This window comes from Orycteropus afer, unplaced genomic scaffold (genome assembly GCF_000298275.1).
Source record: "Orycteropus afer afer isolate SDZICR_OR568_19922 unplaced genomic scaffold, OryAfe1.0 scaffold00090, whole genome shotgun sequence".
In the NCBI taxonomy this organism is placed as follows: Eukaryota; Metazoa; Chordata; class Mammalia; order Tubulidentata; family Orycteropodidae; genus Orycteropus; species Orycteropus afer.
This window is the reverse complement of record NW_006921677.1, coordinates 6,032,307-6,056,261: the sequence shown is the minus strand read 5'-3', so window position 1 is coordinate 6,056,261 and position 23,955 is coordinate 6,032,307. Positions and strand designations below refer to the sequence as shown.

The window sequence follows — 23,955 nt, the reverse complement described above, 5'->3', positions numbered from 1 at the left end:
ACTGTGAGAAGATACATTTCCGCTGTTGTAGCCCTTCTGGTTTGTGGTGGTCTGTTAGGGTAGCCCTAAGAAACCTCTCCTATCTTATCTTTTACCATCATGCTCATCTCTGCATTGGACACCCTCCTCACTGCTTTGTAGTAGTTTCCCATCCACAACCAGACTGTGAGCTCCTCAAGGGTAGGGACAACCTCCTTCATACCTACATCTCCAATGCCCAAGACAGCAGCCACAGATTGGGTCTATTCAAACAACATGTGTTCAATGAACAAATGAAAGATGCTGGATTTCAGGAATCTTCTGTAAGGAGGTACACAACTTCATTCTTAAGGGTCAAATGCAGAAGCCCAACAGGATGCATTTAAATGAATTCAAATTGAATAGCAAAATATTTTACTTATATATTGTTAATGAATTAAAAAAAAAAAAGACAAAACCCTCGATATCCAATTGGCAAAGGTGTTTCAAATATAAACAAGTGATATATAACATGTAATGTTATTGTGTGTGTATGTGTGTGTGCATGTGTGCACAAGCATGTGTGCTGTGTATGGATTTTTTTTCATCTAGATTTATTTAACATTAACAAGTTCCTGGCTTTGTGGTATTCGGCTCACACCCATCACACTAAGCAGGCGTCTGATTGTTTTTTGCCAGGGTTGCAGAAGGCTACTTCTAGTAAGGAAAGGCCTGGCATGATAGCCAAGTAAAAACTGGGTGGTAAGTTTTTCTTTTCAGCTGTTAATTTAAGACAAGCCCTACTTTTCTGATACCCCAACACATAAAGCACTGATATTTTTCCTTTCAGGGGTTTTATCACAGTTCTGGGTCAGGAACTCTGTCTTCATTTTCTCAATTAGCACTTTACTTCTGTAAGCCTTTTAGCTTTTGTCTCTGGCTAACATAGCTTTTAACCTCCTTTGAATGTCAGATCCTACTGAGCCATTTTGCTTCACTTTGCATCAATTTTTCCACCATTACTGCCTTCATTTCAACTAATTGCATTTAGTTAATTTGATGCCATTTATATGTACAGTGCCATTTACAGTCAAAGTATTTTAAGTTTTCTAAAACTGCTTGTCTTAAGATTCAATTGAAAGTGTCTCAGAATTGAAGGAGTCCAATTTTATCCAATTTCCTTGTCATTCTCATTAGGCAAGGAGGTAGCCGTGGTGGAAGGAGGCCTATTCAACTATTTAATGGTTATATTCACAAGGAAAAAAAGTGAGCAACCAAATGAGAAAGGCATGAAGTATCCTCTGCCCGTCCATTGACCCACTGACCCCGTCTTCCCAAATGCCAGCTTGGGGAGAACTTTGCTTAATGAGATTTCTTAGCATCCACCAATGTTCCTCTGGGGTATCTTTGGGAAGCTGCTCTTTTGAGTAAGCTGTGCTCTGAAAATATCACTGAGTAGGTTAGCAGTTTGTGGTTTAGATGTTTGTTTGTCTGTTGTGTATGTGTGTGTGCATTTTGTAGGACACTGCTAGTTGTTTATACCTTATCTCAAGTTGGGGGACAAAATGACTAGGAGGAAAATAGCTTTGGGGTGGAGAAAACAGTTCCCTGGCATGGTTGTCAACACTCTCTGTCTCCCAACCCATCTATGCCCAGCTTTAGAACATAGGGTTAAATCTTAGAAGGAAAACCAAACCAGGCCCACTGCCATCAAGTCGATTCTGACTCATACCAACACCCATTGGTTTTCGAGGCAGTAAACCTTTACGGAAGTAGATTGCCCTATCTTCCTTCCACAGAGTGGATGGTGGGTTTGAACTGCCAACCTTCTGGTTAGCAGTCAAATATCTTAGGCACTGCACCACCAGAGCTCCTTAAAGCTTACTTAGAAGGAAAGTGAGGTTACAAAAAAAAAAAAAAAAAGTAAGGCAAGAGGTAGGACGAGTTGTGAATTGGGCTGCGCTGAGGTTTCCACCTGCTTGGAGGAAATTGGCTAGATTAAAAATTTTCCCCTAAAGAATAAGAATCCCACTCTACCTTTATTCTACCTCCACTTAAAGGGTCAAGAGAGAGTAAGCATTAGGCTTACTTACTGCTTACTTAGCTGACAAAATAAATGAGATGACAATCTATGTTTGGAGTTGTTTCAAAATAATTCAGAGATGGGGAATGTGGGATAATATGGAGAAAATAAGCCTTCCTGTGATTTGATAATTGTTCAAGCTGGGTTACAGGCACATAGAGTTTAGTATACTAGTTTACTTTTGAATATGTTGGAAACTTTTGAATATGTTGGAAATTTTCCATGATAAAAAGTACAAAACAAATGTTGATTCACACATTCTAATCCAGTTTGCTCTTTTTCAGAGAGGGAAATCAGTGGCCAAATTAAATCAACACTCTCTACTGCTTGCCCTTAGTATCTCTCTCTACTCAAGAGAGGGTTTTTTTTGTTGTTGTTGTTAGTTGCTGTAGAGTAGATTGATTCATGGTGACCCCATGTGCAGAGCAGAACTGCTCCATAGGGTTTATGAGGCTGTCATCTTTCAGAAGTAGATCACTACCAGGCCTGTTTTCTAAGGTGCCTCTGGGTGGGTTTGAACCACCACACTTTCAGCTTAACCATTTGGGCCATCTTAAAAACAAAACAAAACAAAACAAAACAAAACCTCACTGCCATTGAGTTGGATCTGACTCATAGCAACCCTTCCTTGGGTTTCCAAGGTGGTATCACTACAGAATAGATTGACTAATCTTCTTTCCCAGGAGTGACTGGTGGGTTTGAACTGCCAGCCTTCTGGTTAGCAGTCAAATGCCTTACGCACTAGGGACTTGGTAACTCCAGAAAATAAAAATAAAATTCTGTGGAATTTTCCTAACTCCCTGAATTCACAGGCACCAATAAACTCTCCCTAGGAAAACGTTTTCTGATTTAATGAGAAGGAAAGAAAGTAGGGTCCACAGTGAGCTCCCCATTACCTGTGTGATCCTGAATTGGGCCAGTTTTGCTGGTCAATACACTCCATTTGAGTTGCACGTGATTGTCATGTTCCCAGTGACAGAAGGTCTTGTGAGAGCCCCAGCCAAATTCACAGTTGAGGCCATATGTTGGAAACTCTTCAGTAGGTGGAAGGGAAAAAGGAGACAAATTGAATCATTCAGGGTTAGAAAGGCCTTTAATTATTTCATAGAGATCACCATTCATACAACTTAACTTCTGTTTTAAAAAATTCTGGGACAGCCACAAAATTCAGGATTGCCAGGAAACTTAAAAGATGTGTGGAGATGTCAAGATGTTAGCAAAATTACATTAGACTTTTTTTTCCCCCCTGTTAAATCCAGCTTTAAAAAGATTACAGACTGCCCATCAAATCGGTTTTTCATAAAATTTCCAGGAAGGTTACTTTCAAGAGCATACTTAATATCAGAGATACTTTATTCTTGAGGATGAATCAGACAAATTGCTATCTACCAAAGAAACAAATCTTAGGATTGAGCTCTCAACCTCTAAAGTCTAGAAATGTGACTTGACTTTGTGTCTCATTCTTGCCACACCATCTTATGCTTTTGGGTGTCAGGGTAGAAATCTCTGAAACATTCTCTTTAGGATTTGTTTTTTTTCCTTCTGTGCTTCACATCAGGTCAATTATTTTAACGTAAGTATGGTGGCATAGTGCCAAAGCATCTGACCGCTAACCAGAAAGTTGGTGGTTCAAACCCACCAGCCACTCCATGGAAGGAAGATGGGGCAATCCACTTCTGTCAAGATTTACACCTTGGAAACCCGGGGTGGGGAGGGAAGGGGTGTCACTGTGAGTGGAGATGACTGGATGGCAGTGTTTGGTTTTGGTATATGCTTTCCTCACAAATTTTAAAATTTGCATGTAAATTGCTAGCCCTACTTAAAACCTCAATGGAAGGAAGGCCATTAAAGACATAAACTAAAAAACAAACTGCCATCCAGTCAGATCCGACTCACAGCAACCCCTCCTTGGGTTTCTGAGGCAATATCCCTCCTTGGGTTTCTGAGGCAATATCACTATGGAAGTAGATTGCCCAACCTTCCTTCCGAGGAGTGGCTGGTGGGTTTGAACCACCAGTCTTCTGATTAACAGTGAAATGCCTTAGGTACTAGGCCACCAGAGCTATACACATATTTAAATAGCTATCTTTCCCCCTTCTTCCTCAAGTTTCAAATGTGCCCTTTGAAGTCTGAAAAGACAGCATGAATGGATTCCCAGGAATGAGTTTTCTCATGTCTTCTACTAGGTGTTGTTTGACCATAGTGTTTTCTTTAATCAATAGCCTTAGTTGTTACTTAACCACTTTGAAAACAGCTCATCTTTTTAAGGCATGGGAAAATCCAAGTCGTCAACATTTGGCATTCTTTGGGTGAACTTAAGCTATAAAATAACAATAAAAATAATTCTAAAGATAAAATTGTCATGATTCTGGCTGTCCCACACCTCTCTTCCGTCTTCCCATTATAAAATAAATCAGTTGTTGTTGTTGTTGTTATGTGCCGTTGAGTCAGCCCTGACTCATAGTGACCCCTCTTTGGGTTTCCGAGGCAGTATCACTACGGAAGTAGGATTGCCCAACCTTCCTTCCAAGGAGTGGCTGGTGGGTTTGAACCGCCAGCCGTCTGGTTAGCAGGCAAGTGTCTTAGCCACTATGCTAAAATAAATCAGTAGTTTTCTTTAATCAAGGAGTCATTGCTTCTCATTGATCTTAGGCAATCCACAAGATGGCAGTATTGAGACGGAACGAGGAAAGGCACCGAGGGCGTCTAGCCGATTGAACTTAAAAATAAACCTCAAAACAAGCTCCTTGCACAACAAGGGAAGTCTGGCATTATATACCGGATTAAGGTCAGGCTGAGATCCTATCTTGTTTGAGGCTTTTCTTTAACTTTACCCAAGTGTTTAACACAAAGTAGTTTGCTTTCTCTTCTGAACCCCACCTCTACCCCTATTCTCTGGCTTTAACAATGGCGTTTGGAATTTTAATGAAACTGTGTATTAAATGGAGAAGGATGAATTTCTTCTCTTCATGTATAATGTCAAATTCTGGAAAGAACTTACCATAAAAAAATAAAACCAAACTCACTGCCGTGGAGTCGGACTCCACTCATAATAACCCCTCCTTGGGTTTTTGAGGCAGTATCACTAGGAACTAGATTGCCCAATCAAATTGCCAACCTTCCTTCTTAAGAGTGGCTGGTAGGTTTGAACCCCCAGCTTTCTGGTTAGCTGTCAAATGCCTTAGGCTTTATGCCACCAGAGTCTATATGAATTGTCAAAATAGAGCTGGATGAATTCTTCCCTCTAATGCCAACATGACCTCTCAAAGGGAGGACATGGCCAGTTTGGGAAAGTAAACTACTAAGGCAGTTGACGTACATAATGTAAGCACTTTCAGTTAGTAGGAAAGGGCTATATTTCACAGCTGTAGTGTCATTGGAGGGATATATTTTATGTCTAGTCTATCATAACCATGAAATAGGACTTTTTAAAGCATGAGAACCCACTCCAAAATTTACACACTTTTGCACAAGAAGATTGAATTATGCAGATGAAGTACAGCCAACTGAACACTGACTAAATGGCTGAGTGACCTTGGATGTCACCCACCCAAGACACTGGAAAGTATTGTTGCCTAATCTCATTAGAAAATGCTAATACTGGGAAAATGTTAATGTGTGTGGTTTTGTTTTTTTCTCTTCAAATATACTTTATAAGACACATACAAGAGGGCAGCAAGCCATAACAATACACATATTTCTGGTTTTATTCACCTCGTGAATATATTACATTTATTGCATAGTAGTGAAAACTACCAAAAAAAGAAAAAACCTATAGTGACCCCCATTGGGTTTCCAAGTGGTGGTAAATCTTTAAGGAAGTAAATTGCCTCATCTTCCTTCTGTGGAGCGGTTGGTGGGTTTGAAATGCCAACCTTCTGATTAGCAGTCAAATGCCTTAGGCACTGTGCCACCAGAACTCCTTACATAGTCCATTATTTTTGGCTGTTAATATTCTGATAATCTCCTAACACCCTTCACCTTCAATATTTTCATAATGACTGAGACATGAGATGGTTTTGGCTGAAAGACTGTCCTAGGCATTTCTCCTGCCTGTAGTCAGCCTTCCAATATCTTTCCCAATCCCATGAATTTGACAAGGACAACTGTTCTAACTCTCTGTATTTTGCCACCCCTCTACCTTTTCATGTCTGATCACATAATTTATGACAACTTATTTATTTAAAAGAATTTTTTTTTTTAAATGCATTTTGTTGGGGGAGGAGTATGGAGTGAGTGACCTGATGTTGAAAATTCCAGTCGGGCTTGAAAGGCAATTAAACACACAAAATTACCCATGAAAAATTAAGAAAGAAATTTAAGAAGAAAGTGAAGAAAAGAGAAAATGGAAAAGAAAAAGGAATAGAAACAAACAAAATTAATGAAAGACATATATAGGACTGTTGACCTTTAAATCTTCAAAATATTCCCTAGGCCTTGTGGCTGCACAAGTCTCATTAAATTCAATGGGAATAATCTGGTTAAATCCCTTCTTGACTCTTAAAAATAGCAGGAAACAATATTCTGAACTTAAAACAAATTTATAGTCTCTGTGAGCAAGAACCAGCTGTGCGTCTTGAACCTATCGTCCTCACGGTTGAATCATTTACACTATATATGCAGAAGGATTTAATTTTTAAATCTGGTATTCAAAACTTCTACTGAGTATGTTAACTCCCTTTCTAATAGGCTGGTCTCTCAGTTTAAACAAGTGGAGGTGCTTAGGCCTATGTAATCTTAGGTTATGAACACACTCTGGGCGGCTATAGAAATGTTTGAAGATCAGCAGAGAGTAAAAGGCCTGGCAAGGGAGAACCATATTAAAAACGCAGGGTTCTCATCAGTTCCTGGCAGTGCATTAATAGGCTTTTATGCATCTGATTATAAACTAGACAGTATATGACTATTATATACCCACTGAGTTTAATATATTGATAAAAATCCTCAAAATGAAATCTTAAGGCTCTGCTTGAGTCTATCGGGCTTCAGTAAGATTGGGTGATGATGAAGGTGTAGGAGTCTGATTTGCTGCTGCTGGGAAAAATGCCTCAAGAATTAGAAACCTGAAGAGCAGTGTGGATTATAAAGTATCAATTAGATGAATCCCACCTCTGAGGTTGTGTAAACAGTTAACGTACTCACTGCTAACCACAAGGTTGGGGGTTCAAGTCCACCCAGAGGTGCCTTGGAAGAAAGTACTGACAGCCTGCTTCCAAAAACAGCCATCAAAAGCCCTATGGAGCCCAGTGTTATTCTGACACACAGGGTGGCCACGAGTCAAAACCAACTCCATGACAACTGGTTGGTTGGTTTGTTTTTGAGACCTGGCCTCTGAACTCCATGCCCACTCAGGTCCTCAAGCAGGGTCTGGGCATTGGCTTAGCTGGGAGACAAGAGTGAACAAAATTCCTCCCAAGAAGGTCAAACAAACTAATGCCCACAATTAAAGGCTTGGAGCCCAGATTCATGACTCACACAACGGAAAAACTGTTAGGAAACCAAGTTGATTTGTAAAAGACTCTGCTGATTGTGGAATTCAAACCAAACCAGACCACCCTTCTCAGTAAGCCATGTGGTTTGAGCTGAATCTATGCAGGTGGTAGTGGAAGTGGGTCTTAGTGGTTTCTGATTTGTGTACCTGCTCTCTGACCACAGCAGACCCTGTCAGATGACTAAACTGGCCCTGAAGTTCCTCTCTGAAGCCATCAGATTGATGACCTTCAGCATATACCCAAATCAAATACGTTCCCAAAGTCACTCCTACCCTGCCCAACATTCAGGGGAGAATTCTCTAGAGTCTATATGTTTCCATTTTCCCCACAGCTGTTGTTCACTTTTTATTTTATTTTTTAATGCTCTCTAGCTCAATAGGCAAGGAGAAGAGAGGAGATAAAACAAGTTAGCTGGCAACTTCTTTGTGGCTTTAAGCAACTCTCTGGCAAGAGAAGATGCTCTGACAACAGTTAAAATGTTTGGTACATTATCAGAACTTCATTTATTCATCTCACCCCTCTTTCCTATTACAAAGGATTATAGAGAGCCAGCTGGCAGTTATCCTTTCTCTACATGAAACCACCCTGAGGGCAAAGAACTACCAGGGAATATAGGCAACTTGAGGTTGAGCTCCACTCAGGAGGTTGTTGTAGCTGCCATGGGCTTGGTCCCTGGTCCAAGTTGACCCTGTGCACAATGGAATGAAACACTGCTGGGTCCTGTTCTATCCACATAATCAGTTGCAGATCGGACTGTTGTCAGAAGCAGATCACCAAGCCTATCTGGCTAGTCTGCCTTAGTGTAGAAGCTCTGCTGAAACCTGCTCAATATCAAAGCAATATGGTGGCTGTGCACGCAGGATGTTGGCTGGGCATCAAAACCCCATCTTCCATGTGGAAGGCGAGAATTCTACCACCCGACCACCATTGCCCTTTCACTCACAAGGTAGCTTCAGCTATACAAGGGGTCACATGATCTCTCATATAATTTAGAAAGATGTGTGTAGGGCTATAGAATTTTCAGAACTTAGCTGATTATTCTTCAATTTAATTTTTTTGGCATTTAGGGGTGTTTGAACTTAGTGTTGGCAGGAATCATGTCAACCTGAGCATACCACAGGGAGACTTGGGGTTAAGTTCAGCTGAAGAGAAGTTTGTTTTGCAGTTTAATCAGGTCAACAGTGACAGTGTCCTTTAAGGAAGCATACTAATTAGAGCCGTTCTTTCTACTTTCAGCCTAGCTGGGTAGTGTCATTCTGTTGAGGAAACATTGATATACACCACAAGCCCCATTAATAAATGACTGTGGAGGCCAAGCCTGAGTGTGCTTCAATAAAGGAAATGGGAGAAGCAGGAAAACTGACCTGTTCACCTTACTCTAATGATTAACTTTAAAGTATTTAAAACTTCTGATTGCTTATACTGACTGTTTCCCTTCGTGTGTGTCTGCGGGGAGGAATTTCACAGAACACTAACAAAAAACAAAAGAGAGAGAGAGGCCAACATTTAACTGTGGCTGGCCTCTGGTACATGGCAAACGGACTTTAAACATCATTACACTTTTCTATTAATAAAAGGACGAGGAGGTGCTGTTCCTGAGAGGGCTCCTCGCCCCATGGACAATTACAGCCATGGTTTCCTGAACCCCATTTCATGGCCTGCCCACTGGAAAAGCTCTTGTAAAACTGCCAGCTCTGTGGCAGGCAAAACTGACAAACTTTGCCTGTCTCGGTGCTGCAGAATTGTGATGAAAATAAATAGTCAGGCTGCTGCCTGTGAGATTTCCTTCTCCTTTAGTTTGCAAACACAGTCCATGTCCTAGATGTGCTGCATTTAAACAAAGTATGTTACTCGGTTTCTTCAGTCGCGAGCTGGGATTGTCACCATTTGGCAATTACTGATGGGGAAGGAAATCTCACTCCCTGCTGCATATACATGTGGATGAAAGAAAAGAAATATTTATGGCTCATGCTTGGAGACCAGATGCTGCGTGGCATCTCTCCTTCTAGGACATTCAGGGAAATTGAAAATCAAGAAATACAGCAATGCACTTTTTTTTTTTTTTTTTTTTGCTGGGGCGCACACATAGAATCAACCAAATTTTATATCTAATTTGATACCTGATTGCATTGTGCTGTCTATTACTGTTGGCTTTTCTGTAGTCAGCACAGTGGTACCTCCTGAAAAACAAAAACAAGAACATACAAAAATGAGAAAAAGGAAGCCTGGTAATTTATAATGCAGACATTTTGTAGGCTACATACATCTATTAGAAGCAAAGATTTTCCATAGAAAAGTTTCTTTAATTCCAGCTCTTGTAGTTATTTTACTCAAATTTTACTTACCACAAGTATCAAATTCAAGTTAGCCACTGTTTTGTTTTTTTTTTAACCCAACACATTTCTTCTAAAGCATCCAGCATCCAGGAGGCATGGAGAGTTTGAGATTTGTTACAAGGGCATTCACTGATTCCCAGTCTAAGCCTGGCACACAACTCCAATAGCATAAAGCAAAAGACTCTGAATGTCCTCAGTGACTTGGGTATTAAACTTGACCTAGACCTCTAAGCTTCAAATAATTTTCCAAGGTTTCAGATGTGTGCCTTCGGGGGAGTTGCAAGCTAGACTCTACAATCTATTTCAAAACTGAATGTTTAAAGTGAATAACAGTGGTTCCATTTTTTTTTTTTTTTTAATGTTGCTGTAGTTGTTTGTTTTTCCCAAGTACAAATATTCTGCCCAGTGTGTGGTTTGGAGAAACTGCAGGAGGCAGCAGGAAAAGGGGAAGAGGTGAAATATTTCGTCATCATCCCAAGAAACTGTAAGATTGAAAAAATAGCAAGTGGAACACTAAACTTTCAATCAGTGTGGGTACATTTTGGAATTCCCAATCAGGGGACAGGCAGTAACTGAGTTGAGATGTTGCTTGACCCTCTTTTCCTCTGTGTTTCAGCTTTTCCATTTTTCACTCTTATCATTACAGTTGTGTTTTAAAGTGGTACTCTCAAATGTGCCTAATCATGAGAATTACCTGAACGCTTGTTGTACAATGACAGATTTCTATACATCTACCCCACCACTTGTCTGTCAGTTTGTTGTACTGCGGAGGCTTCCATGTTGCCATAATGCTGGAAGCTATGCCATCAGTATTTCAAATACCAGCAGAGTCACACATGGTGGACAGGTTTTAGTGGAGTACTCAGACGAATATGGACTAGGAAGAAAGACATGATGGTCTACCTCTGAAAACTAGCCAATAAAAACCTAACGGTTCACAACAGAACATTTGTTCAACTAGCTTTCTTAGAACACTTTATCAAGTGACATCAATTGCTGGAGGAGGACATCATGTTGGGTGAAGCAGAGGTCTATCAAGGGTGTGGGAGACGCTTGGTGAAACAGATTGGCACAATAGCTGTAGTGATGGACCTGTACAGATTGGCATTTGTGAGGATGATGCAGGACTGGGCAATATTTCTTTCTGTTAGACATAAGGTTGCTATGAATTGGAGTTGACTGGATGGCAGCTATCTATCTATGTATCTTTCCACTTACCTTCATCACACCTAACTGAGAATCAGGATTTCTAGGGATAAGACCTTGAAATCTGTCTTTTTTAAAGATTTCACCCAAGGTTTTTAATCTGCTAAATATGGGAAACATGGATTTGATGCTTCTTTCTTTTACCAAACCAAACTCACTGCTGTTGAGTCAGATCTGACTCATAGCGACCCCTCCTTGGATTTCTGAGGCGGTATCACTACAGAAGTAGATTGCCCCAACCTTCCTTCCGAGGAGTGGCTGTTGGGTTTGAACTGTCAGCCTTCTGGTTAGTAGTCAAATGCCTCAGGTACTATACCACCAGAGTTTACAAAAGCCATTTCTCCTTATGTGTGTCTACAGTGTAGCTCATGGCCTAAGGTAAGATATTATCCCAAGAGATACAGTACTGAGCAGATTCAGGATAAAGTATGTGGTGGGCCCAAGATAATCACGGAGATTCTGGAGGTTGTTCTAAGGTGCTGTAACTGTATACTTTCTGACGGTATCATCCAATAAAGAATCGTGATGGTCTTTATCCTGGCCAGTCTTATACTTGCAGCTCTCACAGACAAGAAATCACGCTACATATCCAGATCGCAAATGAAAAAGCCATAAAAATCATGCCCTTGGAATGATCTTGAGATTTCTGAGCTCATCAGCTACAGCATCAAGTCATGTTATACCTGCATTCCCAGTAAATGTGCTGGATGAGTGGCTACATATGTGCCTGGCCTCAATGAGGCAGGCACTAGAAAGAAGGAATTATATATATTATGGGTTAAGAAGGTGAATCCATAATAGCAGAATTGGAGGGAGGCCAGAATACATTAGCATTCTGTTTCCAGTGGCCTAATACGAAGAAAGACTCAAGGTGAAAATTCGCTTTTTAAAACTGATATGCATTATCAGTTTTTGTTAGAGGTTGGACGCCAAATTCTGCTGTTGGGTACACATAGCTCCAAAGTAAAATTTGGCCTCCCGGTGCCTTTGAAGCCAATTGTATTTTCCAAGGACTTCAAAGGCATTTGCAAATGAGTAACTTCAGGGGTGAATTTTCACCTTGGCAAGTATAGGAGAACAAAATCTCTCCTAATTTCTATGCATTTGGTGCAGTTTACCTGGAATTTGGAATTGTTCTTTGTAAGTACCAAACATTTTGCTACAATACTTCTCCCATTTATGTACAAATAGGTCACCCCAGGAGGAGAAATTAAATCAACACCATCTGTGTTAAAGAACTAAAAACTGCTAAAGAGAGCACTGAACCCAACTGCCATGTTCCCACCAATCAAGGTTAAAGCGTGAATGCTCTTGGTTTGGTTTCTTATACTATAGAACAGCCAAAGTTTGCAGATCTAACAGTAAAGCCTGTGACAGAATGAGCAGAGAGAACACAGTTTTGTGTGAGCAATACCAAACCAAACCCACTGCCATCGAATAGATTCCGACTCATAGTGAGTCCCACTGGGCTTCCAAGGCTGTAAATCTTTATGGAAGTAAATTGCCTCATCTTCCTCCTGTGGAGCAGCTGGTGGGTTTGAACCACCAACCTTCTGGTTAGCAGTCAAATGCCTTACACATAGTGCCACCAGAGCTCCTTCTGTGTTAGCAACAGCAGGCGTGTCATTCAGATGTAAAGAAGCACCTGGCTTAAGTGAAGCTTTTGTTCCTTACAAACATTTACATAAGAGCACATCCTTCTTCAGAACAGAATAGCTTCATAAACCACAATACATTTTTTAAAAAGGACAAATTGTCTTTAGTGCAATAAATGAATAAGAACCATGAGAATGTCTTCTAAAATCACTTCTACTTCATGGTGCCATTATCAACACCCCCAGAGGGTCTTAAAATACAGATGTATTTATAGAATTATTGAAGGAGCCCTTGAGGTGCAATGGTTGGTTAAGCACTCGGCTGTGAACCAAAAGGTTGGTGGTTTAAACCCACTCAGTAGCTATGCGGGGAAAAGATCCAGTAATCTGCTTCTGTAAAGTTTACAGCCTAAAAAACCCTATGGGCAGTTCTACTCTGTCACATGGGGTCACTATGAGTTGAAATTGACTCTAAGGTATGCAACAACAACAATAATTTACAATTATTGAGACAAACTTGCTGGCTTGAGAAAATAACTGCTGCAGCTTCTTCTTCTTCTTCTTTTTTTTTTTTTTTTTTGCTGTGGTACATGTAAAAGGAGGAGCCTGGTGGTTCAAACCCACCAGCCACTCCTTGGAAGAAAGACTGGCCAATCTATTTCTGTAGAGATACCTCCTCAGAAACCCAAGGAGGGGTCTCTATGAGTCAAATGCGATTCGATGGCAGTGAGTTTGTTTGTTCGTTTGTTTTAAATATATGTAAAAGGAGGAAAGCACTGTCAATCTCCTTTCTAAAAATCAATCATTGTTGTTGTTATGTGCCATCGAGTCGGACCCAACTCATAGCGACCTCTCCTTGGGTTTCCAAAGCAGTATCACTTTGGAAGTAGATTGTCCCATCTTCCTTCTGAGGAGTGGCTGGTGGGCCATTGACGATCCTCTGGAGTCCAGTTCTACTCTAATACACATGGGATCTCCCTGAGTTGGATTCAACTAGACGATAATTCGTTTTATTTCTTTTAATATGTAAAAAAAAAAAAAGTTAGAGTGAACTTTTTTTATCTACGCAAGAAATGATTTGAAACTCTGTAGATAAAGCCAAACGTTGTACTTTTACAGGGTTGTCAATGTTTCCACTATAAATGACTCATTTTCTGTGGTTTGTAACTCATTGCCATACGCAATTTGCTCCAGGCTAAAATACTTGCCCTAATTCATTCAAAGACTTCAGTTTCAATTGATTCAGTCATGAACTAATGCAAAAATGAGAAGGTTGGTTGTTCTGATATGAGGAGTAAATCTGAGGCTTTGTTTCTAATCAATATTAACTGACCACTTTAGAGTTTATGAAGAAAAGAATCTCCTCCCCAAGAGTGTAACTGAAAAGAGTATACTGTGATTACTGCAGTCATTCCTTTTTATGAGGAATTTCACTACGGATGTGTGATGGGGTCCATACAGAGCCTGGGGTTGCAGCAGAATGTTTACAGGCAAGCCTGGGAAAGTTCCAAAGGACCTGGTTCATGGAATGGGTCTCTGTTTTTTACAGAATCAGAGAGAGGGTGTTTCAACTTGAACTTGACGTCTTACATAAAAAATGCCTCTGCATTAATTAGAGTAATGTTTGTGGCTTGTGGCTATTTACATACAGGATTTGCATTCAGAAGCCCATACCAATGTAACATTTATTGGCCGTTTGAATGTCAATGATTATGCTGGAAATTTGAAGGGAGACAGATTTAGGAAGGTAGGATTTAAATATAAACCCAGGACATGGTACTATATATGTCTGAGCTCGATATATATAATTTTTCACCTCTTAATCCATCTCAGAATGCAGACCTCTCTTGCTCCTTCAGAGGAGAGCTTTTGAAGTAATTGAAAATGTACTGTGGGATATATCCTTCAAGATTGGCATTAACACTTTAGCCAATAACATGGCGCTATTACGAAGTTACATGGTAACACCTTCAGTTTCCCCCATGGAAATTAATTATGTTGGCTCTCTGAATCCCTCCTGGGTGAAAATACAGACTCGCATCCAGGGGATCATACTCAATTTCTGAGGTTTGGGATTCTTAAAATGAGAGTCAGATGCTATATGAAACTGCATTTTGAACTGGGTAGCAGTAAGGGTCCCACGAAAGCTTTTGCAACAATAGGGTGAAAATCCTCCTGCCTTGGCCAACTTCCAAATAGTGTAATCCTATTTCCCCACCTGACTAATATTTCCTCTGCCATTCCAAGTGGAAGAGAAGGTTGTTTTTTTAGCTTGCAGAGTTTGGGAATGTTATGGAATAATACTCTGGATTAATTAGTGAGATGTTTAGCATGTGACATTTTTAATGTATATGCTAGGTGGTGGTGATGTTAGCAACAACTAACTCTGCCTTTGTAAATTCAAATGTAAAGTGATTTATAAAATCCTCACTCAAAATCTGCATTGCAAGTAGAAGCCTGGTTTCATCAACTAGCTGTAGGATCCACTCAAATGACTTTGTCTTATTTAGAAAAGGACATTTCTAGCGTGTGTAGTTGTATTTGAACATGCATGTGCTCGGGGAATATAGATAGGGTGAGTGAGGAGAGAAGATGAGGAACAGTTTAGCGCATTTATAGCCACTTGCCATGGATTGGTCTCTAACTCATGGCGACTCCTTGTATGCAGAGTAGAACTGTACTCCAAAAGGTTTCCAATGGCTGATTTTTCAGAAATAGATCACAAGGTCATTTTACTGAGTTGCCTGTGGGTGGATCTGAACAGCCAACATTTCAGTTAGGCTGAATGCTTAACCCTTTGCCCCATCCAGGGACTTTTGCCATGGAGAGATTCTTATTCAGTTAAGCTTTTTGTCCCAAAAGTGGCTCAAATGATTGTTTCAAATGGCTGTGGATATTAAGAACAATTTGTTTACATGGGTGACATGAGAAAAATGATGATGCATACGTCCTGGCAAAGCTGCCTCTATTCTTAGGGCAGCTCTATCAGAACCTTGATGGCCCACTGCCGTGAGAAGTTAGGCTAACACATACAAGCATCAGTTAGTCCCCACTACGACATGAACTAAAATGATACAGCAATGGGATGAAGATGGTTTCTGCACCTGTGAGTTGGAAGTCATCACCTGTTCCACTGTGGCAGTTGGCCTGGTCATCATCACATTCATCCACTGGGTTCCCATTAGGAGTGGTCGGTCCAGCTGTTGGTACTGAAACAAGAGCTGACGGTTATTATCTCATACCTTGGAAATGTATTCTCAGGCCTCTGGCTGCTGAGTCTGCTAACCCGTTTAGAGAACTCCAATCTGTGCTAAGCAAGCCAGGGACATGGTTTGCCTCTCTTTCAGGAACTGAATATGCTTGGATTTTGCAGAATGCATCAGGGAATTTTTGTTTTCATATTTGAACCATATCTGCTCAATAGAGTTGACTGCCTTAGCATTTCATACATCATTATCTACATAAACATTTTTTTTTTCTTGAAAGCTCTTGAATCGTCACTGGTTATTTATCTGTGAAGGCGCTCTGGTGGTGCAGTGGTAAAAGCCCATGATCCTGGAGGGGAGAACAAGGTCTTGGGTGGCACTAACTGAAAAGATGACAGTTCGAATACACCCAGAGGAGTATCTGAAAAAAAGCCTAGCAATCAACTTCCAAAAGACCACAGCCATTGAAAACCCTATGTAGCCCAGTTCTCCTCTGAAACACGGTCTCACCATGAGTTGGAGTCAACTCAACTTCAGTTTTTTTAAGTTGAGAGCTTTGATAATAGAGACTTTGCTTAGACTGTCTTTCCTTTCATTTTCAAGATGCTAGGAAACTCACATGCCATGATTTTTTTTTTTTTTTTTTACATCTTTAGTATTTACTAAGTTTTCTGAAATATATTATGAATATTATTATTTCCCCAAATGGGAGTCCCATTTATTTAGTGCAACATTGTTCATTTTTAAAGAGTCATTCCATTTCCTTATTTCCCTTTAAGTAAACTTCTCAACCTGTAATCCCTCTATTCAGAGCAGGTGTCTGAGAGAAGTTGTCTAAGATCTCCTTGTGTCATTTTACCTTGACTCCCATAGGATTGCATTCCACAGTTGGCAGGTATTCCCATATCTTTGAATTTGTAGTTGAAAGGTAGCCAACATTAATCAAAGACTGCTTTTGAAGTCCTTTAAATTTAGTTCAGTCTTTTTTTTTTTTTTTCTTTTAGCCTGTTACTCATTTTTGCAATCTGTTTAATATTTTACAGTTTTTGGCATTACATATCACTTTACAAGACTTGAGATAATATATATCTCTCTTGATGTTGAAGAACTAGACAAGATGTCGGGAGCGGGGGCCTGTTCTTTTACAGTTTCTGGTCAGTAGGACTTTTCTGATGACTGCCATTTTCTCAATACAAATCTGACAGTAGTTGTCACTGTGATTTAGTAGAGTTATGACAAATGTAGAAACGTACATAAGTTTCAACTTCCTCAACTGCCCAAATACTCACATCAATAATAACTAGGAAATCACCATATAGTGATAACATATACAGTATTTGGGCATGCAGTTCAGAATTTGTAAAATGTAGACATGTGTATTCTGGGCTCTACTCAATGATGTGACTGAATCAATAGTGTACCCTCTCTGGCAGTCCAGATGGTTGTCTTTTCTAAGCTGTCCTTCCTCTCAGTAATGTGCCATTTTAAGTATTTTGAATGGTCTTGCCATGAGTTGGAATGGACTCAGTGGCAACTGGTTTGGTTTTCGGTATATCTGTATTGTTGGTTTTTCTGCATTTCTTATGCTGTTTATAAGAGGGGCTTCCACCTTGGAAGGTGCACTGAGTGCTGCCTAGATGGAACAGAAAAACTAAGAAAGCGAATGAGATTTGCTCCCCAATTTTGCTATTTGAAAATATTTTAGCTTCCATCGTTCTCCAACTGTTTCTTAAATATAAGAGCTACCGTAAAACAAGATGAAAGCTCTTAAAGGCTGAGTTGTAACGTATCTTTCTGTATCCCTCTAGGTGCCTTCTGTACAACAAGGCAGAGAGACGATATTTATTAAGGGCCTGTTAACTGATTGAAAGAAGAAAAGCACTCCTTGTCACCAATTGTGTTAAAAGTTTTGACATTCCTTTCCCGGATGTTGGTTTCTCATATGGCTTGGAGGCAACTTCCTCACTTTTTCCAAGTCCTTGGAAACATCTGCAGGCAAATCACTTCACCAACAATTTCTACCTCACTACAGAGTTTACATTGGCAAACTGCCACTGGGCTCAGTCTTTTCAACCATATATTCACTCCACCTCCTAAATCAGAGTTTCTTTCTAGAACCAACGCTTAAGACCTGCATCGTAGTAGGAGACTCCCTTTTCCAGATGCCCATATTTCTCAGTAAATTGAATGAAAGTGTCTGCAGTTGGTGCAACCTGTCCATCCCTTCTTTTTCTTGGCACCTTTACCAAAGCCCCTGCACCTTTGCCAAAGCTCTGGCACAGGATTCTTCTTGGTCTGGGTCGACAGCAGTTAGATAACTTGGAGGACTAGGACATGACTACAATTATGGAAATAATGACATAGTAAAGAAAGGGAGATAATGGCCTGGTTTTAAATAAGCACATAGAAATATAGGTATGAATTGTTTGGTAGTATGTTGATTTATAACTAAGTTTCTGTAGTGCATAAGAAAAGTTTTATGGCATTTAATGTTCTCAGGAATGTAATTGTATTTGCAAAGCTCAAAACACAAATAATTTTGGAAACCACAAGAAGGTGATATTTAAAAGTATTCTTCAAAACAACTATGAGCATATGTTCAATTGGTTAACATCTGGGTACCAACAATGGCCATTCTCTCAGCCAACCTGGAGAAAGACCTCAGTGGGGGTGGAAAACTGGTATAAGGTTACTCATTTATTCCCAAATCTAAGGCAGATGGAAATTATAGTTCACAAAATCAATAAATGGTACAATAAGCAACCGTATCACTTTTCCCACCATGTATCTCATTCATTACATATTAAAAAATGCAGAGGAGAGTGCAATCTTGAATGGACTCACGAATTCAGTGTGGGAACTGAATTTGTCCTTGATGTTACCTCCCTCCCATAACCTAAGTTAATGTAGTCATGTCTTTAAACAGACCTCCTAGCAGTTTCATACACATGATCATAAGTTGTTGTTTTTTTAAAAAAAATCAGCTTAAAAAGATCATCCAGGATGCTGTCTTTATGCCTCACTCTGTCCAATGCTGCTTCCTGCTAGTACGTGGTGGTATAGTCAATACTGCATATGCCAATTTGGATCATAAATAGATCTCTAAACATTAAAAAAAAAAAAAAAAGTCAAAAGAGAAAACTCCTGAACCGAGGGAAGTTATGCAAACATCCAAGAAAAAAAAAATGTGATGCTTATGTCTAGGATTCATGGTGTGTGCTAAAGAGAGACAGGACCATGCAGGGGGAAAGGGTGGCCATTTGTGACAACACATCAGAAGTATAAATGCATGAAAAAGGTTAAAAAAAAAAAACAAAAAAAACCTAGAGAACTAGAAGGGGCTCTGGAAATGTAATTACCTTCTACTTCACAGCCCAGCAGCTCCATCCTTAGCCCCAGTCCTCCATGAGTGGCTCTCTCGGGGTAGATCCTGATGAATCGTGTGGAAAGAGGTGGAAAAGTTCTCAGTTCCGGTGTGTCATAGTTGTTGTTGCCCTCAAAAGACTGTGAAGCATGAAAAAACACTGGTGATTAAGGATAAAAAACCTAAGACCTTCCTTTTATTTATTTATTTAATTAATTTTTTATTGTGTCTTGGGTGAAAATTTACACAGCAAATCAGTTTTCTATTCAACAATTCACACACATTTTGTTTTATATCATTGATTCCAATTCCCTCAATCCAATATCACTCCTCGTACTTCCTCCTCATGTTTCTCATTTCCCTTCCTCCTTCTCTCCTAACACTTCCAGCCTTCTGAACTTTGTCATTGGGCAAATGCTGCTCTTTTGATCTTGAATTGTTGTTTGTTCTAAGGAGTATGCACCTTCCTAGAGTTATTGTTCACCTTGTAGACCTGTCTATTATTGGAAAATTGAGTGATGGCAATGAGTTCAGTTCAGACATGAAGGGTGATTAAGGACCATAGTCCCACAGGTTCATCACTAAGCCTGATCTTTTTTGTCTCTTTTTTTTTAATGATTTTGAGTTTTGTTCCACATTTTTCTCCCACTCTACCCAGGACCTTCTAATGTGATGCCTTTCAGAACAGTTGGTAGTAGCAACCTGGCACCATCTAGTTCTCCTGGTCTCAGGGCAGTGGACCCTAAGTTTCACATGGTCCATTAGTCCTTTGAACTAATTGTTTCCATGTAAGACCTCTCTTTAAGCAGTTGTTTCTTCTGTCCTCCAGGACTCTTATTAGGACAAAGAAATAGGCTCTATACTACCACTTCATAAATGACATTTCTTTCATGAATGAGAAAGGAAAAAACAATCAAATCATCTCTGATGAGTGACAGATGTCATTTCTCAGAAACTTCTGTACACACAGCCGCTATCCTAGAAGCTGAGGATTTAATGAGACACGTTTTAAATGATATGCTGATGTGTGCCTTGGTGAAGTGACAGTTTTATCACTTCCTCGAGGTGGAGGAAGATAACTCAGGAAGAGAACCTGTCGGTTTTTAGAGCTTATAATAGACATCACACTTTCAATAAGCACTTCTCTTAAATCCTCTTAAAGAAGAAAGTCCTACTTTTGCTAAAATGTGGTCCTCTAGAAGAGAAAGGAATTAAATCCTGATGTAGTAGCTGGTAAATTTAACCTGAGGCAAATCAAAAGGTCAAACCAGTTATTATTGAACCAAGAAAACCAAACTCACTGCCATTGAGTTGGATCCTACTCAAAGTGACCCCTCCTTGGGTTTCTGAGGAGGCATCACTACAGAAGTAGATTGCCCAAACTTCCTTCCGAGGAGTGGCTGGGTTTGAACTACCAGCCTTCTGGTTAGCTGTCAGATGCCTTAGGCACTACACCACCAGAGCTCCTAGTTATTATTGAGTCACTTCCAATTCACGACAACCCTACATGGATCAGAGTAGCACTGAGCTCCATAGAATTTTCAATAGCTGTGACCTTTTAGAAGTAGATCACTAGCCTTTCTTCCAAGGTATCTATGGATGGACTTGAACCACAACCTTTCAGTTAGTACCTTGGTGCTTATCATTTGTGCCACTCAGGCAGCCTTAATCTAAGGCAAATGTTTGTTCAGTACCTTGGGTTATTCCAACCCACTGAAATTGTTATTTACTTAGAAATACCTACTACTTGTATGCGTTTGTAGTTAAAAGACATTCTCAGCTCAGGAAAGAAGTAACAAATGTCCTCACTTTATGCTTTGAGGCTGGATGAACTGCAGTATGAATCTGTACTGCTTTTGAAGAATATTTCTAATCTGAAGTCATTGTGACATATTTGAGGAACTAGGGCATCCATTACCATGACACTACTAGATTATTTTGTTTCTTTTTTTACATTGACAGGAAGATCAAAATCCTTCAGTGGAATCTTTGGAAAGTGAAGTAGTGATTAGGCCCGTTTTCTTTTTTCAAGAACTGGATAAGCCTCCCTGTATCATCTTCTCCTAACACCATTCTGAAGCTCATCAAAAATAGGAGGAGAGGAGAATTAGAGAAATAAAATTATCTTATCATTAGGTGTGCCCTTTGGATATCAAACATCATATCATGTTTTTAGGTGACAGCATTGTTCTAAGTATTTAAAATACTTACTCATTTAACCCTCAAAACAACTCCATGAGGTAAATTCTATTACTACCCATAGTTTGCAGATGAGGAAACTGAGACACATCCTTATGCCCATAGTCATAAGGATGGTAAGTGGCAGAGCCAAGATTCAAACCTAGGGAGTCTGAACTGGTGCTTTTAACCACAAGACAATGATGCTTGTGCCCTTAGAGATAATCTAGTCTAATCTCACTTTAATAGATGAAAACACTGAGATCTAAGAAATGTCTATGCCTAAGGTCATACATTTACTTTCATTAATTTTTCATGAAATTTGATGCAATTTAAGCTCTCAAGTCTGGTTGATCAGACTGAGTAGATGGCCAGTCCAAGACCATGGTCAGTCAGTAGTGGGAGCCATGCTCAATAACTGGATCAAGACATCATTACCAATCAAAGATATGAACATTCATTCAGTGGCGGAAATGTCATGCCCCAACAGTGGAGGTGTATAAGTAGAGATAGACAGATTGGGTAGGTGGTTCCATAAACAACCAAGGGTTTTCCAAGTTCTAACTAGTTAACCAGTTTCCTCTGGGTTGACTCCTACCCATGAAGACCCCATGTGTGTCCGAGTAGAACTGTGCTCCATAATATTTTCAGTGGCTGATTTTTCAGAAGCAGATCCCCAGGTCTTTATCCTGAGGCCCTTCTGTGTGGACTTGAACCTCCAACATTTTGGTTAGCAGCCAGGTTCGTTAACTGTTTATACCACTCAGGAACTCTTTCCAAGTTCTAGAAGTAAATTAATTGGCTTATTTTCAATCCACAGGAGCTTCCAGGAATCTAAAAGTATATGAGTAACATAGATCTGCTCCTCCCTGTTAAAGCTTCCTTCTATCTTGTTTCTTTTAAGAGTACCTTTTTGATAGAACTGCCATTCCTACCAATAATTGAGGATCTGACATATGCATTGTTAGGTACAATTAAGTTGTTGTTAGTACGATACTAATAAAGAAAACACCATTACTATATGTGCAAGTTTTGTCTATGTTAACATAGCATTCCTATCTTTGGAATCCCAGGCTCTTCTCTTAATTTTCATTTAAGGGAAGAGTTGACACAATATAAATACATTACAAAAGCTAACAATGATGAGTTCAGAAGAGTTAGCAATGAAAAGCCATATGAAACTAGACTAACTCTGATAACGTAAGATTGCTTATGAATAATCTTTGTATTCTTTACTAATCATGTTTTTAGAAGAGGAGAGCTTTGAGTATTTGATCTTCAATCTGTTACTTCAAAATTCAGTTAATTCCGACTGTGATATCTTTGGTCTATTATGCACTATTTAGGGGTAAGGAGTGAGGAGAGGGCATTAGATCCAATCAAAAAGCAAAAAACAAAACAAACAAAAACTAGTTGCTGTTGAGTCAATTCCTACCCATGGCAACTATATGTGTGTTAGATTAGAACTGTAATCTACAGAGTTTCAGTGGCTGAAATTGAGAGAGAGATTCTCAGGCCTGTCTTCCAAGGTACTGCTGTGTAGACTCAAACCTCCAGCTTGTGGGTTGGCAGTCAAGCACATTAACCCTTTGCATCACCCAGGGACTTCAATACAATCAAAATGCTGTTATTTATTTATTTATTTCCCTTCACAAAGCAAATTGCTTGTTTCACTCTGGTGTAAAATGTGCTTGACATCCTAAGCAAGTAACCATCAGTTGTAAATATAAATACAGTCCATTTAAAATATCTTTATGAAAGTTTTAAACATGTGGTGCTCCTAAATGTTATAATCTTTAAAATGAAAATAACTGGGAAAAAACCTTCCATTTAGGAGCACCACATGTTAAGAATTACAGATTAGACACTATGTAAACAATTTAGAAGCTTTTGTGGTTTTGAATGTCACAGGAGGATGATAATGGTGGATACAATCATATTCTAGGAGTAAAATCTAACACATTCAGACCGTCTTGAATTGAGTTGTGTTAAAGTTGAAAAACTGTGGGTAAGCTTCAGATGGAATTCTATACTCAGTTCACTACAACAAAGTGATAGCTTTAGGCTTGATTGTGGACACTCAGATAACAAAAGACCGGGGAAGCAAACATGCTATGCATCCTATCAAAAGCATATGGTGATTTGTTTTCTTTCTCTCTCAGAACCAGAGTGTTGAGGAATGTGTCAAAACAGCACACACTTCAATCACAGCACTTCTATGAAGTTGTTGATTTGCAGCATATTCACACTTTGTGATGAAGTCACAACGGCTCACTACTCATTGAGAAAGATTGGCTCTTAAGGAAACTCCAGTTTCTGATGTTTGTTTTATTTTTTTCTTTCCCCTAAGCTAAAGGGGCAAACCTCAAAGGGAAAAGAAAATGGACACAAGAAAGGTGACTGCACCTAGATAAAAATAACTTGAAACGTGTTTTGGAAACCCAAAGTTAATGAGGGAAGAGATAGGAGAGACATTCTTATCTGGGCCCCCTGCACTGGGGCTGGCTCCCATCAGCACGTGGGACACAGGGCCGTCT

The 23,955-nt window shown here is 39.7% G+C and overlaps 1 protein-coding gene across 1 annotated transcript in view; it reads right to left on the bottom strand.

Annotated features, from left to right (window-relative positions):
- The window catches only part of NRP1 (neuropilin 1), a 195,789-nt gene that overhangs the window by 8,971 nt on the left and 162,863 nt on the right, over positions 1 to 23,955 (bottom strand). Inside the window, exons 10-13 of the mRNA XM_007942452.1 lie at positions 19,236 to 19,380; positions 15,796 to 15,879; positions 9,654 to 9,713; positions 2,938 to 3,075 (exon numbers count right to left, since the gene is read on the bottom strand). Coding sequence (XP_007940643.1) covers positions 2,938 to 3,075; positions 9,654 to 9,713; positions 15,796 to 15,879; positions 19,236 to 19,380 — 427 coding nt within the window. The remainder of the gene's footprint in view (positions 1 to 2,937; positions 3,076 to 9,653; positions 9,714 to 15,795; positions 15,880 to 19,235; positions 19,381 to 23,955) is intronic.